General features: G+C 45.8%; 1 protein-coding gene across 1 annotated transcript in view; it reads left to right on the plus strand.

Annotated features, from left to right (window-relative positions):
• SRD5A2 (steroid 5 alpha-reductase 2) overlaps positions 1-12,424 on the plus strand; it is a 76,312-nt gene extending 63,888 nt beyond the window's left edge. Inside the window, exons 3-5 of the mRNA XM_026649566.1 lie at positions 5,078-5,179; positions 10,237-10,387; positions 11,435-12,424. Coding sequence (XP_026505351.1) covers positions 5,078-5,179; positions 10,237-10,387; positions 11,435-11,501 — 320 coding nt within the window. The 3' untranslated portion in view covers positions 11,502-12,424. The remainder of the gene's footprint in view (positions 1-5,077; positions 5,180-10,236; positions 10,388-11,434) is intronic.
• Positions 12,425-23,412: the final 10,988 nt, after the last annotated feature.

Consider the following 23,412-nt stretch of genomic DNA (forward strand, 5'->3'; position numbering starts at 1 on the left):
CCCCCCCCCCCGTCTCTTGACTGCCCCCTCCAAAACCTCCCTGCCCCTTCTCCGACCCCCTGGCCCACTTGTTGTTGGCCTTTCTTCACCTAATGTCTCGGTGAACTTGCTCAGGAACTGCCTGAGCCGGTCGTCGGCACGCTGGGCAGCGGGGGAGGAGCTCCAGTTCTGCGATGCAGGCAGGGAGGGAGGGGGGGGGCAGTGATCTCTGCTGCAGGGAGGGAGGGAGGAGGACGTGCTCTCTCTGGCTGAGTGTCGGAGCCCCATGTAAGTGACACCGGCCGGCCGGCAGCACTGTGCTCTGCATCAGGGGGAAGTCCGGACATTTACAAATTCCCCCCGGACGCTATTTTTAGCTTAAAAAGCCGGACATGTCCGGGGGAATCCGGACGAATGGTAACCCTAGTTTAAAGTAACATTGCTGACCAAACTCTCAGGCCAGTATTTGCTCCCAAAATCAATGGCTGTTTCTTTTGTCTTAGGTGAAAAAGAAAGAGATGGATAGGGAGAGAGAACTTGGGCTGTTTTTGCCCCTCACTTTTATTGTTCAGTCACCGTTTGAAATGAATTTTCCTGAGGGTTACCCCTAGATAAAGTTCATTCCCACTGGAAGGTTGAAGTCAAGGAGTCTGGGGGTGAAAGAGGTTCCTCACAGTAAGTGGTAGTATGTACATAGCCTCAGATGCAGATCTGTTTGTTTCTGCCCCACTTCGTTTCCAAAGAATTACTGCTTGATAGGTGATAGCCCATCAGCTTTGATGACACTTGGCTAGAGGTGTGAGCTTGTCCTTTGTCTTTGAGAAACAGGTTTACCCACTCCCTAGACTTGTCTGGTAAACACACTTCAGTCATGATTTCAGCTTATGTTCATAACTTGATATATAATTTTACTACACACATTTCATCATGATATTATTGACCAGTGAAATATTAGTTTCCAAATGATGCCTCACAAGGCATATTTTGTACAAAGATTATTACAATAGTGTGTAGGATGTGAATATGGGGTGCATTCCATAACAGTGGGTGAAGTAATAGCTTTTATTGGACCAACATCTGTTGGTGAAAGAGACAAGATTTTGAGCTACCTGAAGAAGAGCTCTGTGTAGCTCAAAAGCTTGTTTGTCTCACCAACAAAAGTTGGTCCAATAAAAGATATTACCTCATTCACCTTGTCCCTCTAATATTCTGGGACCAACGTGTCTCTAACAACACTACAATTAATCCTGATTTTCCTTTCACTTGCCCTAATTTCACACTGGTCCAACTCCACTGATTTCTCTAGACTTACTCTCAATTTACCCTGATGTGAGAAGAGTCAGGCCCAACAAGTATACTGCTGACTGAATTAACATAGAGAGATAAGGTGGGTGAGGTAGTATCTTTGATTGGACCAACTTCTGTTGGGGAGAGAGACAAGCTTTTGAGCTTACACAGAGCTCTTCTTCAGGTCTTGTGTAAGATCAAAAGCTTGTCTCTGTCACAAATGGAAGTTGATCCAATACAAGATATTAACCACCCACCTTGTCTCTCTAGCATCCTGGACCAACACAGCTACAACAACACTGCATACAACAATGAATTAATCATAGTCAGTTTGAAATCTATGAGACACATTCTGTTTTCAGACATGTGTATGCTTGAAAATTGGCAGCCAGGAATGGAAGCTTCGAGCACCCTGATTTGGTTTCTTCCAGATTACCGAGGTTAACAATCTTCCGATTCATTCTACGTTCCAGACTGAGGCTTAGGGTTACCGTATAGTCCATGTGTTTTAGCACATACCCTACTGACCCATCCATGGACACTATGCCTTCAACCTTGTTCAGATTTCTTCTGCTCCTGGAACACATCATCAATACTAGCAGCTGTGCTGAGGTTACATTATGATCCCATAACTAACACAAAATAACGCTGTTTTGTCATAATTCATTTATATGTATTGGGTCCGGTAGTAGAAATCATTTAATTTGGTAGCTTTCTCATTAGGATACCAAAAAGCATAAATTTTGAATTGACAGCATGGCTCCAGTTCAGGCCAGGTGTAAAAGGGTGAAGTCAATGGAAAGATAAATTTGCCCTAATGAATACACTTAGGATATTAGAGTAGTTATTATAGAAAATCTAAGGGATAAAGAGAGCTGGCAATTTCTCAATGAGACAGTATTAAATGCACAACTGCCAACTATTCCAATGTGATGTAAAGATAGTAAGCGGCCAATATGGTTCCATCAGGAGCTTTTAAAGCTGAAAATCAAAAAGGAATCCTACAAAAAAGTGGAAACATGGTCAAATTGATAAGGAGCACTATGAAAGAAGGGCACGAGCATGTAGGGACAAAATCAGAAAGTCTAACGCAGGGGTTCTCAAACTGGGGGTTGGGACCCCTCAGGGGGTTGCGAGGTTATTACATCAGGGGGTCCCGAGCTGTTAGCCTCCACCCCAAACTCCACTTTGCCTCCAGCATTTATAATGGTGTTAAATATGTTAAAAAGTGGTTTTAATTTATAAGGGGAGGTCACACTCAGAGGCTTGCTCTGTGAAAGGGGTCACCAGTTCAAAAGTTTGAGAACCACTGGTCTAAGGTACAAAATGAATTATACCTAGCAAGGGGCATAAAAGGCAATAAGAGGTTCTTTAAATACACCAAGAGCAAGAGAAAGATGAAGGAAAGTGTAGATCCTCTACTTAGTGAGGAAGAAAAGTTAATGACTGATGTCATCCAGAAAATTGGGGTGCTTAATACCTATTTTGCTTCAGTCTTCACTAAGAAGCTAAATGTTGACCAGATACTCAACACAATATTAACAAGGGGGAAGGGAATGCAAGCCAAAATAGGAAAAGAAAAGGTTAAAGAATATTCAGATAAGCTAGATGTGTTCAAGTCATAGGGTTTAAGGCCAAAAGGGACAACCAGATCATCTAGTCTGACTTCCAGTATACCACGGGCCACCAACCTCACCCAGGACCCCCACACTAAGCACAACAACTGAAATTAGACCAAAGTATTACAGTCCACAGTAGACTGGACTGTTATATGCCACATGCAGAGAATAGGAGGGATCAAGGTGAACCAGGGCCTGAGGCAATCACAGGAAAATGACTAAGTGAGATATACTCAGATAAGCTTGGCAAGTGACCCACACCCACATGCTTCAGAGGAAGGTGAAACCCCCCCCCCCATGGTCCCCGCCAATCTGACCTGGGGGGAAATTCCTTTCCAATCCCACTTATGGCAATCAAGGTATCTGCACCATAAGCTTCCTGAAACTTTGTGAGCAGCATCTATTGGGGCTACTCGCCTCTGTAGGGCCTGATGAAATTCACCCTAGGTTACTTAAGGAACTATCTGAAGCAATCTCAGAACCGTTAGCAATGATTTTTGAGAGCTCATGGAGGAGGGCAAGGTCCCAGAGGACTGGAGCAGGGCAAACATAGTACCTATTTTAAAAAAGGGAACAAAGAGAATCTAGGGAATTATGGACTAGTCATTCTAACTTGGATACCTGGAAAGATACTGAAACAAATTGTTAAACAATCAATTTGTATGCACCTAGAGGATAATAGGGTTATAAATAATAGTCAGTATGGATTTGTCAAGAATAAATCATGCCAAACTAACCTAATTTCATTCTTTTACATTGTTACTGGCCTAGTGGATAAGGGGAAGATGTGATATACCTTGATTTTAGTAAGGCTTTTGACACAGTTCCATATGACATTCTCACAAGCAAATTAGGGAAGTGTGGTCTAGATGAAATTACTGTATATTGGATGCACAAATGGTTGAAAAACCATATGTAAAGCGTAGTTATCAATAATTCACTGTCAAATTGGGAGGACATATCTAGTGGGGTCCCACAGGGGTCAGTCCTGGGTCCAGTACTATTCAATATTTTCATTAGTGACTTTGATAATGGAGTGGAGAGTGTGCTTATAAAATTTGCAGATGACATCAAGCTAAGAGGGGTTGTAAGCACTTGGAGGACAAGATTAGAATTCAAAATGACCTTGACAAATTGGAGAAATTGGTCTGAAATCGACAAGATGAATTTCAACAAAGATAAGTGCAAAGTAGTGCACTTAGGAAGGAAAACTCAAATGCACAACTACAAAATGGGGAATAACTGGGTAGGCAGTAGAAAAGAATCTGGGGGTTGTAGAGGAGCACAAATTGGATATGATGCAGCTGTGAAAAAGGCTAATATCATTCTGGGGTGTATTAACAGGAATGTCCTATGTAAGCATGGGAGGTAATTGTCTTGGTCTACTTGGCACTGGTGAGACCTCAGTTAGAGTACTCTTTAGGAAAGATGTGGGTAAATTGCAGAGTCCAGCAGAGAGCACAAAAATGATAAAAGGTTTAGATAACCTATTAAGGAAGGTTTAGAAACTGGGCATGTTTAATCTTCAGAAAAGAAAACTGAGGGGGGACTTGATAACAGACTTCAAATATGTTAAAAGTTGTTTTAAAGAGGACAGCGATCAATTGTTCTCCACATCAACTGAAGGTAGGACAAGAAGTAATGGACTTAATCTGCAGCAAGGGAGATTTAGGTTAGATAGTAGGAAAACTTTCTAAGGGTATTTAAGCCCAGGAATAGTCTTCCAAGAGAGGTTGTGGAATTGTCATCATTGAAGGATTTTAAAAAAGGTTGGACAAACACCTGGCAGGGATGGTCTAGGTCTACTTAGTGTGATGAATGTTCTGAGCCTGATGAGTCATCTGAAGTAATTTCCTGCAAATAGGCTCCAGCCAATCCACAAGCAAGGGTCTAACCAAGTAACCCCAAAGCAGAGATATAGACTCCTAATGAAAGCACTCTGCTCAATGTCACTATCTTGTCAGGGTTACTGCCAGCGGCATAGTGGTTCTGACAGACTGCTCCTACTCCAGCCTGTTCCTGCTCCAAACAAGGCTGGTTGCCCAGCTGACCTGACACTTGGTCCAGCCTCAGTATAGAGGGTTGGACTTGATGACCCCCTGACGTCCCTTCCAGCCGTACATTTCTATGATTCTGTAATTAGCCAAACCAGGAGCTATCACACCAATCAATATCTCATTTTCATTCTGTAGGTGTTCTGTTGTTTTTGTTTGGCATGGGAATCAATATTCACAGTGACATCCTGCTACGCCAGCTAAGGAAACCTGGAGACTATACTTACAAGATTCCACAAGGTACATTCTCCTTATGCCCCTCACCCAAAAAGAGTAGCACAATTGGATAAATAGTGGGGGGGAGGGGCCTAGCAAAAGTAAAATATACATCAAAACACAAAGCTCTTCAAGTTATTTGGAGCCATTAGTTTCACAGGGATACTTGGCCCAGATGTTCCCCTCTACAGCAGAGGCATGGTAATCACACATCTTTGGCCTGGATTTTGCAGATGACGGGGAGAGAGTTCAGCAGGCCACTCCTAGCCTCTGAGCTCTGAAGAACACTTTCTATGTAAACTTTGCACCGCTTGGGTTTTTGGGGGGTGCCCCGCTGCGGGATAGGACGTGTCGTAGGCTATACCTCTCTAGCGCCCCCTTAGCGGGAGGGCAGGTGCTGCTCCTGTCTTGGAGTTCAGGGCATCTGCCCCCTGGCAGGGGAGTTAAAGTAGTACAAACAAAAACTCAGTCTGCTTCCACAGCCCATAAAAGCAGAGTCCTAGGCCTTCAAGAAGCCAAAGAGAAAAGTACCGGCCCTCCTTCTTTCTGAGAGGGCCTGAGCAGCCAGGACTTTCAAGCCTGGGTCAGTAACCTCTGCTTCCGGGGGCCAGGAGTTCTGAGTTGCAGTCCTGCTCCTTCAGAGTGCTGCCCTGCATTGAGCAGGGATCCTCCATATTAAGAACTTGCCAATTTCCAGGCTTGACAAGTCTCACGAGGTGCACTGTGTCGAGTCTGATTGTGCCCAGAGGATCTGCCCCAGCACATACCCTTCCCCCTTAAGATGGAGATCAGATTCCCATCATCCAAGCCTGAATCCCCCACTTCCCACAAAAGAAGTCTACATTGCTGTGTTTCTTTCCTGCGTGATGTTGTACTCTAAAAATATTGGGTTGGAGAGACAAATATCATAGCATATACTCCTGGGGGAATTCTGCACTACAGTGTGCATGCAGAATTCATGTCCCTCTGCAGAATTTCTATGCTCCCCTGCAGAAAATGATGGGAAAGCAACGAGAAGCCACCTGGCGGTGGATGTGGGGTGGGGGGTGCCCATGGGTGTAGTGCCACTGTCCCCCACCATTTCAGCAAGTGTAGATCTGTCCAGCTGAATGAGGATGCTGCTTGGCTCCGCTGACTCTGGAGCTGGACGCTGCCTCCTGGGCACTAGTGCTGGTCATGCTCCCCTTCTGTGTGCTAGAGCCATCCTGTTTTCTGTACAACAGTGAGTGCCTGTGGTGCTAACGACAATCCCCCAGTTATCTCTCCTGTCTGCAACCTGAATGGCGGTCACATGGATCTTGAACCAGGTGCCAGGACTAGGTCAGAGGTCACAGTCTCCAGTTTTCCTACCTTGTGAATAATTTCCCAAAAATATGGCCAGTCCTGACCAGTAATGACAGGGTAGTGCCAATGTTGAGGAAGGAGCTACCAGGAGGGCATCCATATGCTGATCAACAGTTAACTATAGTCATCTGCTGGGAAGGCCTTCACATCTCCATGAATACACTGGAGGAAGATTATCTCACTTGCAACCCCTTCTACCGCAGCCAGGGGAGACTGGACCAAGGTGTGGCTACATCTGGAGTCCAACAGACCGTGCACTTTTGTCCCATTAATCAATCCAAGTACACCTCTACCTCGATATAACGCTGTCCTCAGGAGCCAAAAAATCTTACCACGTTATAGGTGAAACCGCGTTATATCGAACTTGCTTTGATCCACTGGAGTGCGCAGCCCTGCCCCCCCGGAGCACTGCTTTACCAAGTTATATCAGAATTTGGGTTATATCGGGTCGCGTTATATCAGGGTAGAGGTGTACTGTTATTTTGGCGGGCTCTTTCTTCCTTGCTCTGCTTTCTGTTGTTCACATCTGGGCATACTCACACTCCATCATGGGGCATTCTCTTCAGATGTGTCCCAGTTGCCTACATGAGAAAAAGATCACCATGTTGTGGTCTGAGCCCATCTTCTTGTTCAGCAATGACCCTGCGTGTTGTAGGGGTCTGGCATCTAAGTCTGTAGTAACCCCCACTCATTAGCAGGGCTGTGGATCAACTGTCCTGGTTAGATTTTTGTCCGGGCCCTTCCTGGCCTGTTCTGTGACTCACTGAGAGACTGAAGACAAGGTTATTTGTCCCTGATCAGCATGGGGTGCCTTCACCTGACCAGGCTTCACATCAGGCTGGGTCAGCTTCTAAGCCCTAGGTTGTGCCCTTCCATCTGTCTCTGGAGGTTACAAAAATTTTCCATCAATTGCACGACTGTTGTTAATGACGTTGGCTGATGCCTCAGTACCCACTCCCATACCTGAGTGAGGAATATTTGTATGAACTGCTCTACAAGTATTAACTTGGCAACTTGAGCTCCAGTTCTCTCCTCCAACCGTAACCACTACCAGCAATGGTCCTTCAGTTTTTGGGCCACCACCTGTGGCTGGACTCCTTGGGGACACGTTTGCATACAGAAGTGGTGGAGGAGCACCTCTTTGCTGATATAGAGAAAGTCCAGCATGGCAGACTTAATCACTGTGTAATCCCAAGCCAGAGCCGTCCCTTAGGTATGGCGAATCGGAGCGACCGCCCCAGGCCCGCGCTTTGGGAGGCCCCGCAGGAGGTGGGCAGGGAGGTGAGGTGGGAGGCAGGTGGGTGAGTGGGGTGAGAAGGCAAACAGGGAGGCGAGCAGCAGGTGGGCAGGCGGGGGGGGGGAGCGAGGAGGAGCCTACCTACGAGAACCTCCCCCTCCCCCCAGCGCCTCCTGCCCACCGGCGGACCACGCTGATCAGTGCCTCCCCCTCCCTCTCAGTGCCTACTGCGGATCAGATGTTTCACTGAGTCAGGAGGTGGTGGTGGGGACGGGAGAGAAGCAAGAGTGCAGCACACTCAGGGGAGGGGGCAGAACTGGGGGGGAAGGGGCAGGGGCAGGAAGAGGTGGGGCAGGGGTAGGAAGTAGCAGGGCGGGGGTAGGGCTTTGGGGGAAGGGGTGGAGTGGGGGCAGGGCCTGGGCGGAGCTGGGGGGAGCACCCCCTGGCATATTAGAAACTCGGCGCCTATGTCCCAAGCCCTGCACCCCCCTAGGAATGGCCCTGTCCTAAGCAGCCACAGGGTCAAGCCCTTAGCAGGCTGTGTCAGTCAGGTAGGGGGTGAGCACAAGGGCCAAGTGCTCTGGAGGCCTGCACCTGGACCTGCTCGAAAGTGGTCAAGAAAACCTCAGGGTCATATTTTAAAACACAAATCAGACAAAGAATTCAGATTTAAGTCACAATTCTAACATTATAATAAGGTTTTACATTAAATGTTACTTTAGTGTAAATCTTTTAAAACACGAATCAGGCCCCATCTTAGTCAGCTTCACTGGCCGCTGGATCCCTGGCCACCTGTTGCACCACAAATAACTGTTGTACCAGGTTTTGTTGCAGGTCTTTCTGCTGGGTCGCCATCTCGAACAGCAGCTGCTGTTGTTGGGTTGTCTGAAGCTGTTGTTGAGTGGCCCATTGCAACAGTTGCTGCTGAAACTCCCGTTGCTGGGTTGACTGATGTGGCTGGCTCCCTGTCAGTCAGCCACTTGCACCATTGCTCTGGATCTATGCTACTTGGGTTCTTCGTCTCTCATGTGCATAGGATTCAAATCTCCCTAGGGCTGGTCTATACTTAGCCGCTAGTTCGGCGGCTGGAAATCGAACTTCCTGGTTCGATTTATCGCGTCTGGTCTGGACGCAATAAATCGAACCAGGAAGTGCTCGCCGTCGACTGCGGTACTCCAGCTCAACGAGAGGAGTACCGCGGAGTCGACGGGGGAGCCTGCCTGCCGCGTGTGGACCGCGTCTGAACCGCGGTAAGTTCGAAGTAAGGTATGTCGACTTCAGCTACGTTATTCACGTAGCTGAAGTTGCGTACCTTACTTCGACTTGGGGGGTTAGTGTAGACCAGGCCTAATTTACCCTTACGTCAGGGTTGGGACATAAGCATTCTCTACTGCTATACCTCTCTCACTACACCTACGCCTTCAGGAAAACAAAGATTAAAAAAAGAAGATAGAAGAAGTATTGACACTCCTCCTTTCTGAGAGGCTGTCAGTAGCCTAGACTCTCAAGCTGTATTCTTGGTCAGCAGCCCCCTGCTTCCAAGGCTCAGGGAAACTCTGAGTTGCAGTCCTGCTCTTTCAGAGTGCCATGCTGCACTGAGCAGCAATCAAGCCTCACAGGTGTGCTGGGTGAATGCTGAGTGTGCCCAGACGAGTGCTTTAACTCCTTTCTGACTGGCATGTGGAAATGACCCATCACAGGGCAAAAGAGCTGAAGACTTCTTCTGTGTCATGCTCCCCTGTCTAAGGCATGTTCCCCTGATGAATCTATGGCCTGTTGTGTAAAAATTGCCCTGACCAATATTCTGGATCTATGTTTTGCCATTGCCAAACCTGCTCATCAACCCCTTTCCTGCTCCATCTTCTGTCCCCTTTGGAGAGAAGTGATTTGGGAGTGTCATGTCCTTGAGAGAGAAGTGCTCTGAGCTCAAGATGGGGATCTAGGATCTTTCTGGTTCCAGTTCTGATCTTGACTCTGACTCCTTCTATTGGCTTGTTGCCTCTGGTAACCTCTTTCTGCCCCAGTTACTAATTTACCCTAACATGGGTTTGGTGAGTAGCAAAGGACTCTAGCTCCAAAATATAGATCCAGAATTTGAGCTCCCTGAAGTTCATAGATTCATAGATTTTTAAGGCCAAAAGGGACCATTCAATCATTTAGATTGACCATCTGCATAACACAGGCCCTATTCCACCAAGTTTGATTGTGAAATAGGTTCAGGCCTGTCTCTAGCTGTGAGGATTGATGTTTGTAAAGTGGTTTGAAGTCTGTGGACTTATTTCTCCTCTAACTTGTGCCAGTTTTACTTTAGTATAATTCTACTGGCTTCAATGGAATTATTCATTGATTTACATGAGTTCAGTGGGAGGAAAATCAAGCTTTTTAAATGTGAAAAGTGTGACTTACAGTCTCCACCCTGCAAAGTTTTGTTGTTGACTTGAAATGAGGGTAATTAGTTTTCACTCTTCTTATATGCACTTGTGACTTTTTTTGAATGCAGGGGGACTGTTCACATATGTATCTGGAGCTAATTTCTTTGGTGAGATAGTGGAATGGTTTGGCTATGCCATAGCAACCTGGTCCATACCAGCCTTTGCATTTGCACTTTTTACACTGTGCTTCATTGGGCCACGTGCTTATCACCATCACAGGTATCAAAACCAAGATTGCTTCATGCTCACCTACACGTGCGTAATCCCAGGGATGGGGGTGGAATTCAGGATAAAGTTGAAATGTCAGTACTGTGTATTGAAGCAGAAATGCCTCATTATTCAATGTAAAGAACATTTAATGTGGGGACATCAGGAAAAAGCATGATGTGGTGGTGTTTAGCAAGTGGAGTTTTCAGTTGATGCCCTCATTACATTTTCTAGAGCCTCCATTTTTAAAAGTGACTTATGGTTTTGGGTACATTGATTTTTCGGGGCCCAACTTGAAGCACCTTAATAGGGCCTGATTTTTAGAAAGTATTGACCATCCATCCTCTGAAAATCAGACCCCATTAATGTGAATTATATAGTCAACACTGAAATGGAAGAAAGTGTTCCATCAGCAAAGGTAACAGCCTCTATTGCTGAGCATTCCTACAAGCCTCTAGAGCTTCCATGAGGCAGCAGTCAAGGAAAGTGCTTTAGTCCAGGCCAGGAGCAGTTCTTAGCTACCATTAGTGATCCATACCTGGACATTTTGGGGTGAAATAAAGACAGCAGTAAACTGTAACTCCAAAAAAGTCAAAGGGGCTGACTGCCATTTACATTAAACCCCTTTACACAGCTCTGGCAATGTAAAGGGGCTTAAAGTGACTGTAAGCTACACTACATCTCCACCCATGTTAAAGGCCCCTTTTGACTGCCACAGCAGTGTAAAGGGGCTATAATGTAAATGTGAATCAGATCCTAGCAATTTACTTTGGATTTACACTGGTGTGAATAAGAGTGGGATTTTGCCCTTAGAGCTACAAAAGATACTGCAAGAATTCAGATTTCAGTCATAACTTTAACATTATATTAAGTTTTGATATTTAATGTTACTTTTGTGTAAATCTTTTAAAATGTCTCTTTTATGCAGTTACTAAAATTGGTTACAAAGTGAGGCATTTGGGGGGGGATTGCAGGATGGAGGAAGATTAAGCTTTGTTAAAGCAATAAGTGAAGTTTTCTGGCATACATGCAGTTTCACTCTCATTTATTGTCTTTCAGGTACTATCTCAGGATGTTTACAGACTATCCAAAATCAAGGAAAGCCCTGATTCCTTTCATTTTTTAAAGTCTGAAAATGAGGACTCCTTTGTTTTTTAGGGGGGTTTTACATAGTCTAATTGTAAACTGAGGTTTCACTGTAAAAAACGCGTGTAAAATAATATTGTTGGTTTAAATGATCAATAATGTAATTCCAAACTAACACTCTTGTGTTTAACTACAGTAGGTACCACAGATAACTTTACTTGGAGACACTGAGGTAGCTGAATGTGCAAAGAGAGCCCTGCCAAACAATGGGCATGATTGTCAATGGAGTTACACCAATGTAAAACTGATGTAACCCTATTGATGTCAATGGAGTTACATTGGTTTAACACTGGTGTATGAGAGTAGAAAATCAGGCACAATATCTGTGTTACCTCTTTGAACAATAACTTTTCTACTGCTAGACTACTACTATTTCACCATCAGGGATCATTATGTTGTTCATTAAAGCATTCACAGCTACCTCAGGATTTTTGTCTTGCAAATCCAGATTCTCTTCAGACATGTAAAAGCTGTCCACCCTCTATTGCTATTCTTACAAAGACCGGAGGTGCTGAAAGTAGGACAAAAATAAAAACCACATAAGACATCTTCTAGTGAATGAAGATGTTCTCTGATGCCTGTACTTAATTTTGTCCGAGGAGAACATTGTCAGATATTCTCCATCTTCTGAACTGACACAGGAACATTGCTGAATTTCCACAGAAGCCCAGTGTGTCTCCTGCTACCTTCAGAAGGTAGTGAGGATTTTTTCCTAAGGTTTCTCCAATTCCAATAGGAACACAGTTCCCAAAAAACCCTAATATTGTTAGTTACTTATTAGAGCATAATATAGATCACAGTAATTATCCCAGTCAATGGGGAAGACAAAGGTCAGACTCCCACAAACTAAACACATTATGTGCCTCTGAAAATTGTCTTTGGATTGATTGTATGCAATTTTATATACAGTACAATAAAGTTTATGTAAAACAGTGAGCTGTCTCAATCTGCAACTGTTTTTTATAGGAATAGTGTTGGGGGTGCCACACACAATTTCCTGTTTGCTCTCAGTTTCTTTTCCATGGCAGTCTCCCATTGTTTTGATATTATTATTTATTATGTTTACTATGATAGTGCACAGGGCCAACTGAGAATGGGCACCCATTGTGCTAGGCACTATACAAACATATGAGAGACAGTCCCAGTCCCAAAGAGCTTACAATCTAAATAGACAAAACAGACAGAAGGTTGGGGGGGGAGGGGAATGGGATAGCTACAACACACAAGCAGAGTGATCAGTGCAGTGGTGACAAATGTCATACAAGTGCTACAAATTTATTTTTGCTTTTGTTAAATTATTTTAATCCTTTCAATGGGGTTATTTAGGAGGTGATTTGCTAGATGAACTAGACTCACTATTGGTGTGATCCAGTGTAATGTTTTGTGAATGACAGAGAAATTAGGTTTCAGAGTAGCAGCCGTGTTAGTCTGTATCAGCAAAAAGAACAGGAGTACTTGTGGCACCTTAGAGACTAACAAATTTATTTGAGCATAAGCTTTCATGGGCTACAGCCCACTTCTTCGGATGCATAGAATGGAACATACAGTAAGAAGATATTTATACATACAGAAAACATGAAAAGGTGGAAGTACCCATACCAACTGTAAGAGGCTAATTAATTAAGAGAAGCTATTAACAGCAGAGGAGAAAAACTTTTGAAGTGATCATCAAGATGGCCCATTTCAGACAGTTGACACGAAGGTGTGAGGATACTTTAACATGGGGAAATAGATTCAATTAGTGTAATGACCGAGCCATTCCCAGTCTCTGTTCAAACCTAAGTTAATGGTATCTAGTTTGCATATTAATTCAAGTTCAGCAGCTTCTTGTTGGAGTCTGTTTTTGAAGCTTTTCTGTTGCAAAATTGCCACCTTAATGTCTGTCACTGAGTGATTAGAGAGGTTGAAGTGTTCTCCTACTGGTTTTTGAATGTTCTGATTCCTGATGTCAGATTTGTGTCCATTTATTCTTTTGCGAAGCCCTTGAGGAATTCCACCATGATTTCAACAATTTCCATCCCACCATCAACCTCAGCCTAGACCAGTCCACACAAGCGGTCCATTTCCTAGACACTACTGTGCTAATGAGCGATGGTCACATAAACACCACCCTATACCGGAAACCTACTGACCGCTATACTTATCTACATGCCTCCAGCTTCCATCCAGGACACACCACACGATCCATTGTCTACAGCCAAGCTCTAAGATACAACCGCATTTGTTCCAATCCCTCAGACAGAGACAAACACCTACAAGATCTCTACCAAGCATTCTTAAAACTACAATACCCACCTGCTGAAGTGAAAAAATAGATTGACGGAGCCAGAAGAGTACCCAGAAGTCACCTACTACAGGACAGGCCCATCAAAGAAAATAACAGAACGCCACCGTCACAAATCTGAAAGCTTATGCTCAGAGAAATTAGAGATAGAAAAGGCCTATTAGCTCATCTAAACTACCCTTTTCTGCCTGTGCAGGATTATTCCCATGAGTATGTTTTCTCTGGCTCTGTCTAGTCAGCTTAAAATGTCTCAGAGCTTCCATGGGGAGACTATTACATGATCTTAGATACCATCAATAGAGATTTCTTTTCATCCCAGCATGATAGTAAGCCTAAATTTTACATGTTTTTAGTTTCATTGCATTTTGTCACAGCAGGACCATGGACAGGTCAATGTGGGCAGACTGAGCCCAGAACCTAGCCAGACCAGGTGAGGGTACCGTGACGGGCCCTGCTGGTCTGGTTGAAGACTGAGCCCAGGAAGGGCTGCTGAAATGACACCAGCTGAAGGTGGCAAGATGGGCCCATTTTGGGCTGTTAAAGAAGGCAGTGTCTCCAGGAAGGTAGCCTTGGTGCTATGGCCCCATACCAGGGCTGTGAGAAAGAACTAGAGACTGAATACCCCGGAAAGGGGAGGGTAGTGTATGTGTGACCCGGACGGAGGGCTGAGTCACTGAAGACCTGCTGAAAGAACCATCAGCCAGGTCGGGGGGCGCTTGTGAGAGGCGGGTGCCACTCTGTTGTAAGAACTGAAAGAAAAGCAGCTCACACTACCCAGAAAGGAGGTGCTCGTGAGAGGTGTGTGCCACCCCTGTTAAAAACTGAGTGACTGCAGACACGTATTAGCCAGAGAGTGGGTGCTCATGAGAGGCAGGCACTGACACCATTACGCCCCCATATCCAAAACACTCAACAGCTTCACAAAAAGTCCAAATGAGTAGGGCCCTGGAGGTCCTGCTGGTTCTCAAAGGGGATGGTGGTTTGAGAAGGACCTGCCTGTGCGCCTTACCCACTCTGTGGTTCCCTCTCAGGCTCCACCTGCTGTATGGCTTGCCAAAGAAGGATTCTTCTCTCCTGCAACCTGCCCATCACCCCTTGCTTGGGCTTCTGAGCTCCTTTTAACCCACTCCTCCAGCTGGAGCATGCTTGACAGGCCCAGAGGGGCAGGGCTGCCGATCGGAGCTCATTAGTGCCTTTTAACTCCTTTGGGCCCAGTGTGGGGTTTATATGCATACAGATGTGGTCGCCCATCTCAAAAAAAGACACATTTGAATTTGAAAAGATTCCGAAAAAGGCAACAAAATGATTAGGGGTATGGAACAGCTTCCGTATGAGGAGAGATTAATAAGATTGGAACTTTTCAGCTTGGAAGAGAACTAAAGGGGGATATGATAGAGGTCTATAAAATCATGACTTGTGTGGAGAAAGTAAATAAGGAAGTGTTATTTACTCCTTCTCATAACACAAGAACTAGGGGCCACCAAATGAAATTAATAGGCAGCAAGTTTAAAACAAACAAAAGGAAGCATTTCTTCACACAATCAGCCTATGGAACTCTTTGCCAGAGGATGTTGTGAAGGCCAAGACTATAACAGGGTTCAAAAACGAACTAGATAAATTCATGGAGGATGGGTGCATCAATGGCTATTAGCCAAGATGGGCAGGGATGGTGTCCCTAGCCTCTGTTTGCCAGAGGCTGGGAATAGGCAACAGGGGATGTATCACTTGATGATTACCTGTTCTATTAATTCCCTCTGGGGCACCTAGCATTGGCCACTGTCAGAAGACAGGATACTAGGCTAGATGGACCTTTGGTCTGACCTAGTATGGCCGTTATGTTCTTAACAAGGGCTCTGTGTGAGAAAAACACAGAAGAGCATCTCAGTACCACAACTCCCCCTCCCCTCAAGCTTTTACAGGTGGCATGTGTACATATTATGGTTGCAGACTATCCCTAAACAACCATAAAGATTTGAAACCAAATACCCGTCTCTCTTTGTTTTAACTCCTTTTGTTCTACCAGCTTTATTTGTAAATAGAACTAACACAAATGTCTTTTTCTGGTAAGCAATTTTAATAATTATTTTGGGGAGCCCATTGTTTTCTTCCTCTTTTTCAATAAATGTTTTATTTTGGGTTCTTCCCAACATTCACATTTTTTTGCCTTCATTATCTCTGAGGAACAATTTGGCTTGGATGCTGTTTCTCTATTAGATACTCTGATTCTCCTCTGGTCATCCTCTAGCACCTCTCTGAGCATAGGTCTTCTATTTACCTTCTGTTGAGCTGCTATCCCTCCATCCATCCCCATGTAGAGAAAGAAACCTATCTGGGAAAATTAATCCATCATCCTAAAGCCCCTTGTTAATTTAATTACTTCTACATTGTTCAAATGGATGTTCTTCAGAATCTGACTTTCCCTACCTCTGAGCTATACCATTTTGGTGATACACAAATACCTTAGTCATATGTCTGTCAGTTCTCTTTGTAAAACTCATTTAATGCACCTAAGTGGTAAAACAAACCACTTATTGATAACAGAGTTTATTTATCTAAACTCTTGCAACAACTATAAAATGCAATTAACTTTCTGAAGTTAAAAGGAGAACAATGGACCCTGCCTTTTCTTATTCTCATCTCTTTCCCCTGCATGCCCTTCAGTCTTTGCACCCATGCTCTCAATGAGAGGTTACATAAGACAAGATAAGGTCAACTATAGGCAAGGAGTACATTTGTAGTTACTATTATTTTATTTGTTTTACGAAGTATAGGCTTAATCCTGCTCCTATTGAAGTCAATGACAAAATTCTCAGACATTTCAGTAGGACTAGACATGGTCTCTACATGATCATCTTTCAGTTGGGGGTGGGGGGAGAGGAACTGTCCCAGGAGCAGTGTTTCCCTTCCTCTTGAATTCTGGTGGCCTCCAGTACATGGGACAGAAATTAATTGTGTTCCTGTATAAACTCCACATAACAACATATTCTGGAAGCATAGTTCTACCTATACTTTCCACTGTGAAATAAATCTATACTAAAGAGCACAATCCTGCCATAAAATAAGAAAACTAATTCATCATGTTTATCTCATTGTAACCCCTATTAGTGTTAATGCTGAAGCACAAGGAACCAAAACAACTCGATGTGTTCATTGTAGTGTGGTCTAATGGAGAGGGCAATAGATTGGGATTCATGATACGTGGATTCTAGTCTAGGCTCTACCCCGGACCTGCTGTGTGATCTTGGGCAAGTGACTTCACCACTTTATGACTTTGTTTGCCCTTCTACCTCTTGTCTGTTTAGACTGTAAGTTCCTTAGGGCAGGGACTAGCTCTGACTGTGTGTTCATACAGCATCTGGTATCATGGGGAGAGTCTTGGTTGGGACCTGTAGGTGCTACCATAATACAAATCATACATAGACATTTTCACGCTGAGGAAATTCTAGGAGCTGTTGATGGGAAGATGAATAAATTAGTTACAAAACATCCTAAGGTCCAAGAAGTGCTCAAAGAGTGCAGTGACAAATTTTTCCAAACCGCCTAAGTTAGTGCTTTTGAAAATGCTTACCCACAAATTAAAAACAGATAGGCCTGGTCTACACTAGGAGGTTATGTCGAATTTAGCAGCGTTAACTCGAATTAACCCTGCACCCGTCCATACAACGAAGCTATTTATTTTGACATAGAGGTCTCTTTAAATCGATTTCTGTACTCCTCCCCGACGAGGGGAGTAGCGCTAAATTTGACATGGCCATGTCGAATTAGGGTTAGTGTAGACGGAATTCGACGCTAATAGCTCCGGGAGCTATCCCACAGTGCACCACTCTGTTGATGCTCTGGACAGCAGTCCGAGCTCGGATGCTCTGACCAGCCACACAGGAAAAGCCCCGGGAAAATTTTAATTCCTTTTCCTGTCTGGCCAGTTTGAATCTCATTTCCTGTTTGGACATCGTGGCGAGCTCAGCAGCACTGGCAACGATGCAGAGCTCTCCAGCAGAGGTGACCATGCAATCTCAGAATAGAAAGAGGGCCCCAGCATGGACTGATCGGGAAGTCTTGGATCTGATCGCTGTGTGGGGCGATGAGTCCGTGCTTTCGGAGCTGCGATCAAAAAGACTGAATGCGAAGATCTACGAGAAGATCTCAAAAGCCATGACGGAGAGAAGATACAGCCGGGATGCAACGCAGTGCCGCGTGAAAATCAAGGAGCTGAGACAAGCGTACCAGAAGACCAAAGAGTCAAATGGACGCTCCGGATCCCAGCCCCAGACATGACGTTTCTACGAGGCACTGCATTCCATTCTAGGTGCGGCCGCCACCACTACCCCACCACTGTCCGTGGACTCTGACGATGGGGTATCGTCGACGGCCGCTTCCTCTGAGATGTTCACGGACGGGGAAGATGAGGAAGGAGATGAGGAGGACGAGGCAGTCGACAGCGCTTTTGACGCTGATTTCCCCGACAGCCAGGATCTCTTCATCACCCTCACGGAGATCCCCTACCAACCCTCCCAAGGCGGTAACCCGGACCGTGAATCAGGGGAAGGATCAGTAGGTAAGTGTTTTAAACATTTATTTTGAATAGAATAGGCATGGTATGTTAGCAATGGGTTTTTAATGATTAGTTTGCCCTAGGCGCTTAACTTTTTAGTCGTTGCCAGTGCAGCTACTGCAAAAGTCTGTTAACATGTCTGGGGATAGAGTAGAAATCCTCCAGGGACATCGCCACGAAGCTCTCCTGGAGGTAATGTGAAAGCCTTTGCATCAGGTTCCTGGGGAGCGGCCTTATTGCCTCCTCCATGGTAGGAAACTTTTCCGCGCCAGGCTAGCAGCAGGTACTCCGGTATCATTGCCTGGCAAATCATGGCGGCATATGGCCCTGGTGTTTGCTGGCATTCACGCAGCATGTGGTCTTTTTCTGTCTCCGTAATCCTCATCAGAGTGATATCACTCATGGTGACCTGCTTTGAATTAGGGGAATTTTAGTATGGGGACTGATTGCCTGTTCCCTTTAAATAACTGTAACCGGCGGTTTACAGCCACGTGGTGGGAGCGGGGAGGCGAACCGTTCATGCTGAGCGGTTCGCCAGCAGCGTGCAGGGATCTTTCCCAGGGACAGTCACGTGGTGGGGGCGGGGAGGCGAACCGTTCCTGCTGAGCGGTTCGCCGGCAGCATGCAGGGATCTCTCCCGGGGACAGCCGCGACGGGGGTGGGACAGGGGCAGAGTTCATGCTGGCCGGATCGCTGGCAGCAGGAACTGGCCAATGCTAGGAGCATTGCTTGGAACGTGAAAGGAGGGCACTGCTGTAAATTAAGCTTTAAGCAGCCAAAAGTCTATGGCTTACCATGGCCGCCTGCTAGCAGAATTCCGTTGTCCGGCCCCGCTTGTGTGATCTGTACAGCAAGACCCCAGGCACTCAATGTGAAGACAGAAAATTCGACCTTGTACTGAGTGTACATGTGATAGTACTGTGCATGGTCTTCTTCACAGAGAAAGCCTATATTCATTGTTTGCAAAAATGTATCTTTTTGAGGAATTCACTCCCTTTTTCCCATCCCACAGCTGCGAGTGTCTCCCGAGCTACCCCGGCATCCCCCTCCCAGAGGCTGGCGCAGATCAGGCGGCGAAAGAAAAGGACACGGGACGAGATGTTCTCAGAACTTATGGTCTGTTCCCGAGCCGAGGCGGCACAGCAGACCCAGTGGAGGGAGAACATGTCGCAATACCAGCGATCACACAGCAAATGGGAGGACAGGTGGCGGCAGGAAGACCAGCAGGCGACTCAAACGCTGCTTGGACTAATGAGGGAGCAAACGGACACACTCTGGCGCCTTGTAGATGTTCTGCAGGACCGGAGGCAGGAGGACAGAGCCCCGCTGCATTCTATCTCTAACCGCCCTCCCCCGCCACAAAGTCCCATCCCCCCCTCACCCAAAGTCCCAGGAAGGAGGGGCGGCAGGGGCCGTGAAAACAGTCACTCCACCCCTGCAGACTGCTCAAATTGCAGAAGGCTCTCATTCCCAAAGATTTGATACGTCCTTTCCTTCCCTCCAAATGCACCTCACCCAAGCCCCCGTCCCAGTTTCATCCCCTAACTGTGTCGTTCTTAATAAAAAATACGTTTCTGTTAATTATTGTTTCCGTCATGTTCTTTTAGAGGACAGTGTGTTTGAAGGGGGGGAAGGGGGTTGGTAATTGGAGAGGACAGTCACCTTTACCAGGGTACAGACACGGGGGCAGGTTCAGCAGCAGGTCACACACACATTGCAGTCACTAGGCACCCTGGTCAGTCTGGGAGGTGGTTTTCATGTTCTGTGTGGGGGGGCTATGTGAGTTTGTGGCGGGGGAGGGCGGTTACAGATCTTATGCAGCAGTCCTTAGCCTGGATGACAGAGCCACACAGCAGGGGATCTGTAACCGCCCTCCCCCGCCACAAAGTCACATAGCCCCCACACACAGAGTCCCGAAAAGGAGGGGTGGCAGGCTCCGTTGAAACCACCAGTCCACCACTGCGGACCGCTCTAGGAGCAGGAGCCTGTCATTCCTCGAGTTTAGAAGCGTCCTTTCCATCACTACACCCGCTCCCCACCACAGTCTGCGTCGCAGTTTCAACCCTTTACCACGAAATCCTTAATAAAGAAAACGGTGTTAATGAACAAAGTTTCATTTATTTTATTTTTAAAGGTGTGTTGGAATGGGGGGAAGGGGATTGGTAACTGGAGAGGATAGTCAACATTAACTGGGTAAAGAAACGGGGGCAGGTTCAGCTTCTGTTTAAACAAATGTAATAGTCACAGGTTACCCTGGTCACTCTGGAACCTTGCTTTCAAAGATTCCCAGATGCACAGCGCATCCCGCTGGGCTCTTCTAATCGCCCGGGTGTCTGGCTGAGCGTAATCAGCAGCCAGGCGATTTGCCTCAACCTCCCACCCCGCCATAAACATCTCCCCCTTGCTCTCACAGAGATTGTGGAGCACACAGCAAGCTGCAATAACAATGGGGATATTGGTTTCGCTGAGATCAGAGCGAGTCAGTAAGCTTCTCCATCTCCCCTTGAGACGTCCAAAAGCACACTCCACCACCATTCTGCACTTGCTCAGACGGTAGTTGAAGAGTTCTTTTTCACTGTCCAGGGCGCCTGTATAGGGCTTCATGAGCCAGGGCATTAGCGGGTAGGCTGGGTCCCCGAGGATCACTATAGGCATCTCCACATCCCCAACAGTTATTTTGTGGTCCGGGAAGTAAATACCTTCCTGCAGCCGTCTAAACAGACCAGAGTTCCTGAAAACGCGAGAGTCATGAACCTTGCCCGGCCATCCGATGTTGATGTTGGTAAAACGTCCCCTATGGTCCACCAGTGCTTGCAGCACCATTGAAAAGTAGCCCTTTCGGTTAATGTACTGGCTGGCCTGGTGGTCCGGTCCCAGGATAGGGATGTGAGTTCCATCTATAGCCCCACCGCAGTTTGGGAATCCCATCGCAGCGAAGCCATCTATGATCACCTGCACGTTTCCCAGGGTCACTACCTTTGAGAGCAGTAGCTCAACGATTGCGTTGGCTACTTGCATCACAGCAACCCCCACGGTAGATTTGCCCACGCCAAAGTGGTTCGCGACTGACCGGTAGCTGTCTGGCGTTGCAAGCTTCCAGAAGGCTATGGCCACTCGCTTCTGGACAGTCAGGGCTGCTCGCATCCGGGTGTCCTTGCGCTTCAGGGCAGGGGACAGCAACTCACAAATTTCCAGGAAAGTTCCCTTACGCATCCAAAAGTTTCGCAGCCACTATGATTCATCCCAGACCTGCAGCACTATGCGGTCCCACCAGTCTGTGCTTGTTTCCCGGGCCCAGAATCGCCATTCCACAGCATCAACATGACCCATTGCCACCATGATGTCCACGGCGCGGGGTCCCGTGCTTTGTGAGAGGTCTGTGCCCCTCTCAGACTTAATGTCCTCACCACGCTGCCGTAGCCTCCTCGCCCAATTTCTCAACATCTGCCTCTGAAAAAGGTGGATGATAAGGTGCGAGGTGTTGACAACGGCCATAACTGCAGCGATGATCGCAGCGGGCTCCATGCTTGTGGTGCTGTGGCGTCCGCGCTGTCAATCACCAGAAAAGTGCGCGAACTGATTGCCTGCCGGCGCTTTCACGGAGGGAGGGCGGGAGTGAGGGTTGAATGACGACAGTTACCCAAAACCACCCTCGACACATTTTTTGCCCCAGCAGGCACTGGGGCTCGACCCAGAATTCCAATGGGCAGCGGGGACTGCGGGAACTGTGGGATAGCTACCCACAGTGCATCGCTTCCAATGTCGACACTTGCCCCGTTAGTGTGGACTCACAAAGTTGAATTACTGTCCTTAGTGTGGATACACACGTTCGACTTTGTAATATCGGTTCCACAAATTCGCTTTAAATTAAATCGAACTACTCTCGTAGTGTAGACATACCCATAGATTCAGAACACTGATTTAAACTAACTATGAGTCAATTGTCATTTGGCTGTTTCCAGAAACTACAAATTCTTGGACAATGGCCAAGAAAGAGACTCCATTCCCTCAGGACAATACTACTGTGATGTTATCTAATTAAAATATTATCATGCAAATCATTATTGCTACCACTGCTATATAATTGCAACGAATCATGTACAAAGTGACATATGGCCAGAAAGGATTAAGCAGCTTGCAGGCTAAATAACCCAGAGCCAACCATTAAAGTCATGATAGGAAAGTATGCAAATGCTAATTAGGGCCATTCAATGGTAGATAGGCTAGAACTTTGAAATACAAACCTATATTGTTAGCAGTGCTGCTAATTATATGTGTGTACTCATATATGTTAGCCATGTAAACAGACAATTCCTGTCTGTCACTATAGCCATTGATTCAGAGATCAAAAGGGAATATTAACATTTAGATGAATCTTGGGTGCAATAATGTCATTGTCTATATGTCTCTTTAAAGTTTGTGATAAACTGCTTAATGGATAAATTATCTTATGTTAATCCATGTAGTTAATTACAGGTGAAGGTTAGGAAACAGAACGTTACATCAAAAGCCTATTGTTCACCCAGGACTGTTTGGTCAAGTGGCTGCTAGAAAACTGTATAAAAGACCCTTAGATCCCAATCCTTTTTATCGCAGATCTGCTTGAGGCTTCATGAAGGGGAAACCTAAGCCATAAAGACTGAGATCCGAGTCCTGACTAGACCACCCTGAATTTAAACATTGGACTATAACTTATGAACTATTTCTGAAAGAACTCTTTGCATCTACAAAGCTCACTATCTCTGCTATGAATCTGAATCTCCAGATTGTACTCATGTCCGTATGTATACTGATCTTTTAACCAATATGCTCTCACTCTTCTTTTTAATACATTTTAGTTTTGTTAATAAGAATCAGCTGTAAGCGTGTATTTGGGTAAGATCTGGAATATTCATTAACCTGGGAGGTAATGTGTCTGATTCTTTGGGATGGGTAGAACTTTTTTATATGATGAATAAGATTTTCAGTAATCCTCATCATATTTGACTAGGGTGTCTAGGTTGAGGCCTGAGGCTGGGTTACTTTAAGAGAACTGTGTTGTTGGCTTCTGGGTAA

This window comes from Terrapene carolina, unplaced genomic scaffold (genome assembly GCF_002925995.2).
Source record: "Terrapene carolina triunguis isolate 2854851 unplaced genomic scaffold, T_m_triunguis-2.0 Scaffold85, whole genome shotgun sequence".
Taxonomy (NCBI): domain Eukaryota; kingdom Metazoa; phylum Chordata; order Testudines; family Emydidae; genus Terrapene; species Terrapene triunguis.